Source organism: Kogia breviceps, chromosome 6 (assembly GCF_026419965.1).
Source record: "Kogia breviceps isolate mKogBre1 chromosome 6, mKogBre1 haplotype 1, whole genome shotgun sequence".
Lineage (NCBI taxonomy): Eukaryota > Metazoa > Chordata > Mammalia > Artiodactyla > Physeteridae > Kogia > Kogia breviceps.
The window spans coordinates 44,800,565-44,814,974 of NC_081315.1; the positions used below are offsets into that span (position 1 = coordinate 44,800,565).

At 37.2% G+C, this 14,410-nt stretch overlaps 1 protein-coding gene across 12 annotated transcripts in view; it reads right to left on the minus strand.

Moving 5' to 3' along the window:
- Window positions 1-4,061: 4,061 nt before the first annotated feature.
- LOC131758722 (RE1-silencing transcription factor-like) overlaps window positions 4,062-14,410 on the minus strand; it is a 161,613-nt gene continuing 151,264 nt past the window's right edge. For all 12 annotated transcript variants that reach the window (XM_067035750.1, XM_067035753.1, XM_067035752.1 and 9 more), the window contains one exon: window positions 4,062-9,646. In XM_067035750.1, coding sequence (XP_066891851.1) covers window positions 7,692-9,646 — 1,955 coding nt within the window. In that variant the 3' untranslated portion in view covers window positions 4,062-7,691. The remainder of the gene's footprint in view (window positions 9,647-14,410) is intronic.

Consider the following 14,410-nt stretch of genomic DNA (forward strand, 5'->3'; position numbering starts at 1 on the left):
GCTGAATGTTAAATGAACGTTATCCATCACTTTGTTATTATAAGCAACACTAAATTAAACATCCTGAATATATACATCTTCTGTGTTAAAAAAAAACAAACTTGAACATAAGAGTGCAAAACATGATTACTATTAGCAAATCTGAAAGAAGTTCTACCTTTTTTAAAAAAATTTATTTTTGGCTGCGTTGGTTCTTCGTTGCTGCACGCAGGCTTTTTAGTTGCAGCGAGTGGGCCTTATTCTTTGTTGCAGTGCGCAGGCCTCTCATTGCAGTGGCTTCTCTTGTTGCAGAGCACGGGTTCTAGGTGCGTGGGCTTCAGTAGTTGTGGCTTACGGGCTCTCGAACGCAGGCTCAGTAGTTGTGCCTTACGCGCTTAGTTGCTGCGCGGCATGTGGGATCTTCCTGGACAGGGCTCGAACCCGTGTCCCCTACATTGGCAGGCGGATTCTTAACCATTGCACCACCAGGGAAGCCCTGAAATAAGTTCTATCTTAAGAACATAAGCATAAACATAACTTGTAAGGCTGTAAGATATTATGGGCTCCCTGTGTCACTCACTTCACATGGCGTCCACTTTCAAAGTACTTCCAGAGTGTCAACCAATTTTGGCAATAATTAAAGTGATAAAACCAGATATATATCCATATAATAAAACATGATACAATACTTGTAAAGAATGAAAATAGTCCTAAATACTGACTAAAGATCTCCAAATGCTACTCATTGCAGAGTATCAATAATCTCAGTTATGTAAAATGCATAGAAATCAAGCATTTAACATTCATACACATATGGAGCTAAAGAGTTAACATTAACCATTAATAGTTAATTCTGAAGAAACAAATGAGTAAGAAGACTAGCAGGAAGAGAGCTAGTCAAGATAGATTTTAACGTGTTTGAGTTTTATAAGTATGCAGTTGTAAGTGCATTATGTGATCTTTAAAAAGTAATTAGAGCACACACACAAAAAAAGAAATGAAAGGTGTGGTATTTCAAAATCAATATAAGAATTAGGATTCTGTTCTCTAAAATTGCCCCTTCTGGTGGTAGAATCCTGACCACTGGTAAATTTCCACAACTTAATCCTTAAGGCATTCCATCAAGCTTTCATAAATTTTATAGCACTGTTACGAGATAAGCAGAGAGAAATGTGATAAATCTGAGTTTCACTCGTTCAGTGTAACAGTCTCAGGAGAGTCTCATTTAGGGAGCCTTAAAGGGCACCCTCCCCCAACCCCACAGGATAAATGAGGGTAAACAAATGAGTGTGAGATAACACAGAAACAAGAACCTGGGTCTATGGGGAAAGGGGAAAGAAAGCTCTTTTTGATAGAGAATATCAGTTACCATAAAAGATATAACTGACTCAAGCAAAAAATCAATATACACTAAAATCACTGGGTTTGTTGAAGGATAAGATAATTTCGCTATATCATCCCACAGAATATTAATTACAAAGGAAAATAAATAACAACTTAGTGGAGAAATCTGGTAGGCAACACATTAACCAAATAGTAAAAATTAACACAACCAATAATGGCATCATGTGCCTTCTGATGTAATGCACCAGTACTTACTATTCCTGCCAAGATGCATAACCTGAATTGAGGCATGAAGAAGCAATTAGAATAATCCAAATTAAGAAGCATTCTTTAAACAGCTTCCAACTCTTCATGTTGTGAAGGACGAATGCTAAGGGATTATTCCAAATTAAAGGAAACTGAAGAGATGTGACAACTAAATACAATGAGGGATTAGGAACAGGGAGATTGTTAAAGATTAGTATTAAGCGATTTGTCACAATCTGAACTACACCAATCTTTAAAGTCCTGAATTTGATTTTTACAGTATGACTGTACAAGAGAATGCCCTTATCCTTAGGAGATACAAACTGAAGTATTCAGAGATGAAGGGGTATGCCTACCACTTAATTTCTGGGGGTCCACCACATAAGACACACATAATATACAGAAGGCAAATGTGAGTGGTGGATCCAAATAAGGGGTACACAAGATTTCAGGGTACCATTCCTCCAACTTCTCTGTAAGTTTAAACATTTCTGTTTCTTAAAGTCGCTTTCTCAAGACTTGCTATTTCCTGCTACTTGAGTGAACTCTCCTCCTTGCCTTGTTAAAAATTCTGTATTACCAGAATTTTTAAATTACAGTAAAACGACCATTATATATTAATTAGTTGAAATCAAGGAGAAGCACACACACAATTCTTGGCCTGAGCAATCAACTATTTGCCCTTCTAAGGGCCAGATATTGTTTTAGGTACTTGAGTAAAGCAGGGAATACAAAAGCATTCTGACTCTAGTGGAGATTACAATATCATCTGACACAAAAGCCCACATACTACTTTAACATTAAAAGCTATTTTGCAAGACATGGAAGAGAAGCAGGTGGCTTATACAACTTAATCAATGCCAAATAGAGGAAGCACTTAATATATTTAAGGATACTTATTTGCTTTGTTATCTAGTGGAAAAGGTCTTAATACTAAAACTACATGCCAAGCACTAGGCTAAGTGCTTAATAAGCACTTAACGCTCAGGAATTCCCTGGCAGTCCAGTGGTTCTGCACTCGGTGCTTCCAATGCCATTGCCCAGGTTCAATCCCTGATAGGGGAACTAAGATCCCATAAGCCATGCAGCACAGCCAAAAAAAAATATTTAAAAAACCAACAAAGGCATTTAACACTCCAAAGCCACTCTATGGATAGAAGTACCATTTTCTGGATGAAGAAACAGGTTCAGTAAACTTAAAAATGATTTGCCCAATTACAGTAATAAGAGGCCCATCGTGAACCAGCTCTAATTGCAAGGCCAATTGCACTCAGTAGAGCAAGCATCAAAACCCTTTAAAAAGGCATTTTGTGACACTGAAACTTCCCCTGATTACCAGAGATCAGTACATTATCCTTAGCATCTTCACCAACCTGCCCTTATGGAGCTGAGGATGAGACCTCTGAAGTACTCTTGGAGGGGAGCTCTTACTACCATACCATTAACTCTGCCTACAAACTAGGGTCAAGCCCTTAGTGAGACATGAGCAGATTACAAGCATGGCCAAAGGGTAAACGTAAAATGGATGACTGAGAAAGGAGTAGCAAAGGACTGGAGAAACACACTTGTAACCAAACCCACTTGTAACTTGAAGGTAACAAACCAAGTCACACATCAATAACATTTATATATTCATGATAAATTCCCCATATATCCTTAGGCAGAAATTTTCATACTTCTTATCAATTCCACCATGCCAATAAAATAAATGCTTGGAAATTCATTTTGCTTTTCACTGATAAAGAGTCTTGCAGGAGGGAAAGAGGGTGAATCACTCATCAATTCAACAATATGCATTCTTTCCTGACTCATGATGTTCTAGGTCACTTGCTGCATCAGGACAGAATTCAATCCAGTTGTTCTGATGTTTCTCCAACTCACTCTCCCTTTTCTCTCAAGTCCACAAATACCTAAGCCTTCAACATACAGCACAACTGTTTATTTCCATTAACAAAGGAAGCAGAATCTTACTACAATATGGCTTATCGCTTTCCCTTCGATTTCATTTTCATCTCAGACTTCCATTAGTAGAGTAAAACTCTTAAAATACTGCCCTAGCATTCAGTGAACATTCAATGTAAATTAATCTTATTTTCCCTTCAATGCATCTTTTTCCAATTATGCGTGAAAATTTACTGATACCAGGCCTGCTACTGAGAATGGACATGTATATTACAACTGTTAAGGGGACCTGTGGTTCGGAAAAAATCACCACATAAAACTTCCTATAAAGTTGTTTTCAGGTTGTTTCTCCCCTACCTCCACATCCACTTCCCAGAATGCAGATTATAGGAAGAGAGGACTTGGACTACTACCCACTGGATTGTTTACCTCAAATAAAGACTTCCACCACCTTTCTACTTACCTAGGTTATCAGGGGGAAAATATTTTGAGAATTATTAATACACTTGCAGTTCCGGCCAAATAAATGTGGCTTCCTTGACATTTGATGTACCAAAAATAAACAAAGGCATAAAATGCTTTTTAAAACTTTATTCCAACATAACTATGCATACAGAAATACACTCATATGGGTTAATAGAATGCAATTTAACTTATCCTACACAATTTGGACCAAAAACCTGGTACATGGTTTGCTTCAAAAAAAAAAAAAAGATTTGCAATCTGATTTATTTTTCATCTATTACAAATGTATATATATAAAAAAAAAAGATACTCCATCAAATGCTGCTAACACAAACGCAAGATCCTTGAGAAATTAACCTTTGGTTTGTCTCTGAAAAGTAACAGGTATTGCACTGTAAAACTTTACAAAACTGGTGCAACAAAACATTGTTGTAATGTTTCAATGCCAGTTCACAAAGTTCAATAACTAATGGATGTTGATGAGGGTGAGGAGAGCCTATGTATATGTGTGAAAATATAAAAGGTATCCGATCTAGTTAATATTGCATGTAGATCCCAAATCAACTCAAATCAAGATTCAGATAATTTCTTAAATCTGAATTAACACTATCAAGTCCAGTTCATCTGCTGAGGTCAAAAGGAAACTCTGCACAGTAGCTGTTTTCCTGATTTCTGCAAAAAAGAAAATTAAGTTTCTTCCCCAGCATTTTAGTACAGAACTACAGCAAAGTATTTCATCCATTGTCAACATTCATGGGGTGAGAGGCAATGAGGTTACTTAGGCTTAAATCTGAATTAGCACTCAGATGCAAGAGTCCCCAAAGTTAAGGACCACATGACTTTAGAAGTGACTCTAAAAAATAAAATGGCCCTTCCTGGAAGACTAGAGCAAAACATCTAGCAATAGTTATAAGAAGTCTTATCAAAAAAATGTAGCCCTTTGTAAATTACACCTCAATTTAAAAAAAAAAGAGCCCCAAAGAAGCAGCTCTGAAAAGAGGAAAAAAATGTAACTTAAAATATCTTGAAAAGCAATGTGAATATAGGTGCAGAAGATAGTTAAAAGAGATCTATTTTTACAAGGCTACCTAGCTTTAGGCTTATAATGTATTCTAAGTATTTCAACTTTCACTCTAATACTAAACATCAATTTATAAACAAGATGTTCACTTTTTATTCTGTTATCAAAAGGTAAAGTCTAGCTTCAATCCTATCCAGTGGAAGGGAAACTGAGAAAACAAAAAGACTCAAACAGTCTCATGCAAATAGCACATTTTTCAAATGGAAGAACTCCCAACTAGACCAGAAGTCCATATTACTAATATACTTTTCAATGAAACAATTTTTAATAAGAACAAATACATGGCATTAAGGTTCAGAACCTAATATAGGCCTGACAATCAAGTCCTTGTTTTCTGGAGGAAAGGCCTCAAGTTCATTCAATTTCCAGTAACAATGTTTTCACAGATCACTTTAATAATAAGGGGTTTTAATTTCCTTCACATTTTTGTTTTTGGAAATCTAGTTTTAAATCTAAATAAGAAAATTAGTCCAATTCCCCAGAAGTCATATTTTTTTCTTTTGAAGAGTCAAAGAATCCACAAAACCTCTTCCCCAAACTGATTCCCAATCTCCAATTTGAACTTAACACGAATATTTTCATATGTACTGTAAAAGGTAACTTTTTAACATAAAATGTATCCATGAATATTAAATCTAGTTGTTAGAAAGGTTTAACTAGCTTTATAATTTAAGTTTTAAAACATAAATATTTGCAGATTGATCTGTTTGACAATGATTGTCAGAGCTGAGAATTCACCTAGAATTCAACATCATTTACAAATCCCCATCATGCACACAAAACACACACCAGTAACAAACAACTTACTCATGTCTTGAGAAAATCTTCTGCTTCTTTAAATCTTTGGCCTCCCAGCCAATTCCAAGGTTCAAATGTCTTTTACCTTAAATTCCACTCTCAGGTTAATAAGTTTTCTACCCACACTTTAATACTTTTCCTAATCTTTCATGTTGCATTGCCAAACTCTGAAACCTGCCTCAGAGATCACCAGACAAAAGAAAATAAATGAAATATAAAGTGGTTACTTCAGAATAGAACATGGGAGGATCGGAATCAAAGTTCCCTAATGGGATCATATTTTATTTTACTGTAATGAATAACTTATCAGCAAGGAAAAAAACCTATGTTAGAGTCTTTCATATTCTTTGGTGACTGGCCAAAGAACCTACTAACAAATATGGGGTACATACTCTTTTCCATACAAAGTGGCCCTGTAGGAACACCAGAATAGCTTCTATTCGAGGCCTCACCTGTAGAAAAAGGCTGTCCCGGGAACAGCCAGGACATCCCTGAGAAAGTATGATTTTTTAATCTGGACTGAACTTAACTTTCACCAGGCCTTTTTCATTGAATTCACAGGAAGTAGCAGCTGGTCTACCAGCACTCATACTACCTTTTTCATCCTAGGTTTTCCACATAATTGCTATGGCTTTGGAATCTCACAAACTGATATCCTGTATAACTTGAAGGAGTAATTATGCCTCCTAATTCCAGATTTGCAGCTTCCAAATAAAAATTACAGTTCTTTATTCAGCGGAGTAGCCATAAAAACACCAACCATCTATGAGAAGAGGTTTTCCTCTAAGATACGATTTAACACCATACATTTAGGAAGTAAATCTACTAAAACAGACCAAAAGTTTACTTACGGTTGGTTGGTACTTGAGATAAAAATCCATTCAGTATAGAGCCTAGTGGTTTATTTATTGTAAAGTTCAAACTGAGAGCTGTGATTCACCACATCAATTTAAAATAAATAACTTATATATGAAATACAGATTCTGGCATAGATATAAGATGTTAAAATCAAAATCAATGGACTGAACCTGCATCTTTCATTTGCTCACAAATTTGAACAGACTAATATTCTGCAAAAAAGACAATTGCAGCAGGGGAAAAGAAAACTGCTCTTTTGCAAACAAGACTTAAGCATCCCTCCAAAGAGGTCAAAATGAACATGCATATATAAAGTGTTACAACACAAATGCTATTTCTAGAAAAAATTTAACTGCATAGGTTAAAAACAACAATGTGCAACATCTTAAGGCATTAAAGCACCAAAAAAAAAAAAAAAAAAAAAACCCACCAAAATCACTTTTTATGACGGTTGACATACACAAAACACATATACTGATCAAAACTCAGGAAGTAAATAATTGGACTAATATAACGTCCATTGTTGGAAGAAGTTCTCTTCAATTTAAATGTCTTTTCTCGTTTCTAAAACAATTTTAAAGTGCTAACTTTATATAAAGCAGGCAAATTCTTCAAGTAATTTGCTATTTAAGTATGCTAATTTTTACAGAGCTAAACAAGGAATAAGAATAAACTAACGTAAAACAGGTAGATAGACATGAGGGAAAAACTTGCAAGGTATAGCTGAACAAATCGATAGAATGCTCTAATAATACCACCTTGGCCTTCTGGGTTCAATTGAAAGCAAAAGCTAATAGATTTAGATGTCTGCTGGTTTATTACACTAACTCCCTTGGATTTGCTAAAATGTGTACATCAATAGGTACAGGGATTCCTAAGGAAAAGAATGCCACTTAAAAATCATGATTGGATACTAATTAAAGCAATTTTAAAAACAAAAGGTTGTCTATTACTACAAATGAATACAAAATGTCACAGACCTTACAAACTAAGAACTGAAGCCTTGCCCAAGGTTTATTTACTCCTGCCCTTGAGCTGCCTCTTCAAGGAAGTATACATTAACCAAATGGCGATTGAGGTGTTTGCTGTAATCTTTTTCCTTTCTGAAAGAACGATCACAGAAGATACAAACAAAATCTCCCTCGGCCACTTTGACTGCCAAGGCTTCCTTGCCATTTTTTCTACTAGTCTCTTGTGGAACTGGCCGAGCCCCATTCAATCCAGAATCATCACTATCCTCTGACATGTTGTCACTTAGGTCACTTCCATCATGACTGTGGATGCCTTCGTCTTCATCCATTTCCTGAGACTCATTTACTGCCACGGTGACAGGAGGTGATGCCACAGTAGCTGTGGACACTGCTTCACATTTTTCTAGCGGTAGAGGAAGAAGTGGTGGTGAAGTTGGTTCTTCAACCGCCAAGTCTCTGCCGGGGGGATTCTCTGTTTTCTTCTCATCAGTGTCCATCTTCATTTCACAAAGCATAGCGTCAGCCTGATGTTTACCATCTAAAGGTTCACCCTCTGGCATATTCAAGTTTTGTTCAGAGGGTAAAATATTGGCAGATGCCTTGGTAACAGCAGCAAGACCAACTAGACTCTTATCTGCCTCTTCTGCTTCCACTTTTTGAAGAGGAGCTTCTTTATGTCCTTCGCCTGCAGGGACTAATTTTTGGTCTTCTGACTCTTCCTCTTTTAAGTTTTCCTTTGGCAGAGGTGGTGATGGTGGTAAGAGATCCTGTGCACCGGCACTTTCCTTTAGAAGCTGCCTGTCTTTAACAGGCACTAAGCCAACTTCAATGAGGACTTGCTCCTTCTGTGCCATTTCACTCTGCATGTTGGACTTTTCCTTTCCATTATCTTTTTGAGGAGACCTTTGGGGCACCGGCTCCATGGGAGGAGGAGGCTCCGCATGAACAGGCCCCTTCTGAACAACCTCGACCTCAGCATGCCCCACGGGGGGAAGAGGTGGAAGAGGAGGAGGAGGAGATGGGGGGGGAGGAGGAGGAGGCTCCGTCTGAACAACCTCGACCTCGGCATGCCCCACGGGGGGAAGAGGAGGAGGAGGAGGACATGGGGGGGTAGCAGGAGGAGGCTCCGTCTGAACAGGTCCCCCCTCAGCAGACTCCGTGGGAGGACGAGGCTCTATCTGAGTGGGCCTCCTCTGAGCAGGCTTGCTGCTTTTTTTACATGACTTACTTCTCAGAGTTTTCTTCTTTGCACTGTTTTTCATGCAAATACTTTGCTTTTTATTCTCCTCTACTTTGCTGTCACCCTTTGGCACTTCCTGACTATTCCTGGATTTGCTTTCTGCCTTCTTTTTCCTTTTTGTCACAGGTTCCTCATCATTAACAGGTTCTTGTAAGGAATGGGTTTCAGCTTCTGTCTTCCTTTTGCTTTTCTTGCTTTTACAGATTTTTTCTGAATTATTTCCTGGGTGCACATCCATTTCTTTAGCTTCCATTGCCGACTTGCGAGTTCTGGTAGTCACTTGGTTTGAGGCATTACTACAGGGCTTTTTCTCTTTTGAAACATTATCTTTTTTCTCCACTTTTACAGACCTCTCGTTTTTCTTCCCAGTCACATCCCCCTTCATTTTTGACTGCTCTGTTTCTGTTTTCTCATTGGTGGTTTTGTTATCAGGCAAGTCAGCCTCTCGCTTTTTGGTTTTCTTTAGTTTCACTTTTGAGACATCCATGGTCTTATTAGGACAAGTAGGATGCTTAGATTTGAAATGATACTGCAGATTACACTTCTTGGAAGCTGCATAGTCGCATACAGGGCAGTTGAACTGCCGTGGATTAACATGTAGCTCCACGTGTTTTTTGAAGTTACTTCTATCTGCTGTTTTGTAGTCACAGTGCGGGCAGTTAAGAGGTTTAGGCCCATTGTGAACCTGTCTTGCGTGACGGGTTACTTCATGTTGATTAGAGGCCACATAACTGCACTGGTCACACTTAAATGGCTTCTCACCTGAAGGTAAACAAGAGATGTTGCAGAAGGCATACATTAAGAAATGAATTCAAGATTTACTCAAGCATACTTATAAGGAATTGGATATATGTAAACAAACAAACAAACAAAAAACCACCAAAACTATTTCTTGAAGACTTTATCATGCAAATTACATTTACCATATTTATTTGTATATCCTTCCTCCATCCCTTGACATTGATTCTCATAACAAATGGGAGGAGAATAATTATCTCAGTTAATTAATCACCATCCTCTAAAAAGTTCATCAAGCTAGGGCTCTCAAGCACTAATAAAGGACACAGATTCATCAAGAAATACAAAATTACTGGAAAAGTGACTAGGGCTCTTGATGTTAATTTTGGGGCAAGGGCACTCAGAGATAAGATAAGTTTAAAGTTTTTATGTTTACTTAAAACAAATGTATTATGGAATAGAACATAAAAATCCCATACATTTCAGATAAACGTTGAGACTTCAAAAGAAATATTATATACTCTAAGCTACACTCCCAGACCTTCCATGTGAAAGTTTTAAAAGAATGCTTTGGCTTCAGGGAGCAAAAGGATTTTTCTTTAAATTTAACCCTTTTGTGCATCATGTCAAGAGCTGAGTCAAGTTTCACTTAGCAAACTTTTTCACTGGTGGAGTTTCTATTCTACAGCAAAAATATAACAAGCCAGAAATCTTTTCTTGATTTTCTCCCACCTTCTAAAGAATGGGCAAAGAAACTAGGTAAATGGGGCTTCCCTGGTGGCACAGTGGTTGAGAGTCCGCCTGCCGATGCAGGGGACACGGGTTCGTGCCCCGGTCTGGGAAGATCCCGCATGCCGCGGAGCGGCTGGGCCCGTGAGCCATGGCTGCTGAGCCTGTGCGTCCACGCTCCGCAACGGGAGAGGCTGCGGCAGTGAGAGGCCCACGTACCGCTTTAAAAAAAAAAAAAAAAAAAAAAAAAGAAACTAGGTAAATGAAAACGGGCATACAAATATATATGGTATATAAAATTAGCAAAGAAAGTAATAATCACAGGTACATACAAGACCAGAAGCCCACCCCCAACCCCCAAATTAAAGGCATTAAGATTAACTCATTCTACCTGAATACATACCCATCTAGATCACACTCTAGCAAATATTACCAAATGGTATCCATACCCCACTGGTCCAATGGAATGCATAGCAGAAAAATGGAAATTGACATTTATGAAAATTCATCTCTCAAACATTCTCAAATTTACATCAAATTTTATTTAATTTTTTCATAAAGCAAAACTACTCAGACATGAAGTAAAACCATGTAGATGGTAAGCTTTACATGTTTAAAAAATGTCTGATAATAGAATACTCGATTACAAAAACAAAAACTTATCCACCTATGTCAGACTGTAAACGCAGCTAACTGGACAACTCTTTCCATATTAGTCCACTAACAGGTTCATAAATAGAGGTTTCTAACAACACGCTACATTACTCTATACTTCGCTCTATCTTGTCCTCTCCATTGTATGACTTTAATGGAGACAAACGTTTACTTAACATATATAGATACAGAATGGGGAAAAGATATGTGACATAATGGTTAAGAACCTGTTCTACAGTAAAACTACATGGGGAGATCAAATATGGGCTCTGCAACTTACTGTGAAATCTTGAGCAAGGTACTGAAAACTCTCTAAGGCTCAATTTCCTCATCTGTAAAGTATTCTTAAGTGTTGTGAGATATAAATAATCTAATCCACATAGAGCTCTTAGCAAAGCACAGATAGCCAAGCAGTCAATACACATTATCTGTAAGTCATCACTTTTGGAATGAACTGGTAAGTTTTAGAATAGGTAAACAAAAGGGAAGATTTCATGTGCTTATCCTGCCTTAGTACATAAACCCTACTTTTGAGTAAACAAACAGCTGATAAATGGAGTTTCTCTTCCGGAAAATATTTGTGCTCTTAAAAGAATTATAAAGAAAATGTCATCATTTTATAAGCCCTAATGAATGAGAGTATTTTCACAGCCAGCATCAAACAAAATGCAAGCCTCCACCTGTGAAACGGTCAGAGAATGGGAGTTCCTAGGACTCTGTATAAAAGTGACATCATTTATATGATTCATTCACCCCACCCAAATTTTTGCTTTATTGCCATCAAATCTTTCTTGTATTGGAAAATCAATTCATCAAGTTTAGCTTATTAATACCTAGCTGAATGAAAATTCTTTTGCCCTGTACCAACAGTTTTAAACTTAATTCCCTTCTCCAGTTCTAGTAAAATTTACCTGTTTTTCATCTTTATAAATGTCAGATGTGTGTTTAATTCTTCCCAAATTAATTTATAGATGTAAGACAAATTCAAAAAGGGAGTTTTATAAGCTTTACACATTCTTATCAAGAAGAGCCCAGAAAGAGTAACAAGGGAAATTTTTATTAGTGAGTAACAGGGGCATACTACTCAGCAATAAATACAGAGTTCTGAAAATGTAGCATAAAATCAATCTCAAAAATATTTTACAGAAAGATGTTACATTTTTTAGCATAAGTCAGAGTATCAGTTGAGCGGGGACTATGGGAGTACTGACTAGAAAGGGTAAGGAGGTAATTTTTCCGAAGGTGGTAAAACATTTCATGTCTCCACCTAGATGGTGGTAGTCAAACAAGAGAAAACATACATAAAGTGACTGCCCCGTATACCTAAGATGCATGCATTTTCATATGTGTAAATTAAACCTTAATAAAAATTATTTAAAACTTATTCTAGGGACTTCCCTGGCAGTCCAATGGTTAAGACACTGAGCTCCCAATGCAAGGGGCATGGGTTCGATCACTGGTGGGGGAACTAAGACCTTACATGCTGCCTGGCGTGGCCAAAAAAAAAAAAAAAAAAAAAAATGAAAATTCATAAAAAGACTCTCAAACCATAAAATGTATCAAATGACCCAGCTATTAAATAGTGCCTCCACGGAATTCCCTGGTGGTCCAGCAGTTAGGACTCTGTGCTTCCACTTCAGGGGGTACAGGTTCAATCCCTGTTCAGGGAACTAAGATCCTGAAAGCTGCGCAGCCAAAAAAAAAAGTGCCTCCATAGTAACCATCAAGTATTTGGTGAGAGGAAAATAATTTTTGTTGAAGAAAATATTTTTTACATCTTAAAAAGAGTAGTACTGAGAAGATAAACAAAACTGATAAACCATTAGCCAGACTCATCAAAAAAAAAAGGGAAAAGAATCAAATCAATAGAATTAGAAATGAAAAAGGATAAGTAACAACTGACACTGCAGAAATACAAAGGATCATGAGAGATTACCACAAGCAACTATATGCCAATAAAAAGGACCACCTAGAAGAAATGGACAAATTCTTAGAAAAGCACAACCTTCCAAGACTGAACCAGGAAGAAACAGAAAATATAAACAGACCAATCACAAGCACTGAAATTGAGACTGGGATTAAAAAATCTTCCAACAAACAAAAGCCCAGGACCAGATGGCTTCACAGGCAAATTCTGTCAAACATTTAGAGAAGAGCTAACACCTATCCTTCTCAAACCTTCCAAAATATAGTAGAGAGAGGAACACTCCCAAACTCATTCTACGAGGCCACCATCACCCTGATACCAAAACCAGACAAAGATGTCACAAAGAAAGAAAACTACAGGCCAATAGCACTGATTAACAGAGTTGCAAAAATCCTCAACAAAATACTAGCAAACAGAATCCAACAGCATATTAAAAGGATCATACACCATGATAAAGTGGGGTTTATCCCAGGAATGCATGGATTCTTCAATATACGGAAATCAATCAATGTGATACACCATATTAACAAACTGAAGGAGAAAAACCATATGATCATCTCAATAGATACAGAAAAACCTTTTGACAAAATTCAACACCGATTTACGATAAAAACCCTACAGGACGTACGCACAGAGGGAACTTACCTCAACATAATAAAGGCTATATATGACAAACCCACAGCCAATATCATTCTCAATGGTGACAAAATGAAACCATTTCCTCTAACATCAGGAACAAGACAAAGTTCTTCACTCTCACCAGTACTATTCAACATAGTTTTGGAAGTTTTAGCCACAGCAATCAGAGAAGAGAAAGAAATAAAAGGAATCCAAATTGGAAAAGAAGTAAAGCTGTCACTGTTTGCAGGTGACATGATACTATACATAGAGAATCCTAAAGATGCTAGCAAAAAACTACTAGAGCTAATCAATGAATCTGGTAAAGTAGCAGGATACAAAATTAATGCACAGAAATCTCTTGCATTCCTATACACTAATGATGAAAAATCTGAAAGAGAAATGAAGGAAACATTCCCATTTACCACTGCAACAACAACAAAAAATACCTAGGAATAAACCTACCTAGGAGACAAAAGACCTGTATGCAGAAAACTATAAGACACTGATGAAAAAAATTAAAGAGGATACAAACAGATGGAGAGATATATGATGTTCTTGGATTGGAAGAATCAACACTGTGAAAATGACTATACTATCCAAAGCAATCTACCGATTCAATGCAATCCCTATCAAACTACCAATGGCATTTTTCACAGAACTAGAACAAAAAATTTCACAATTTGCATGGAAACACAAAAGACCCCGAACAGCCAAAGCAATCTTGAGAAAGAAAAACGGAGATGGAGGAATCAGGCTCCCTGACTTCAGACTATACTACAAAGCTACAGTAATCAAGAGAGTATGGTACTGGCACAAAAACAGAAATATAGATCAATGGAAGAGGATAGAAAGCCCAG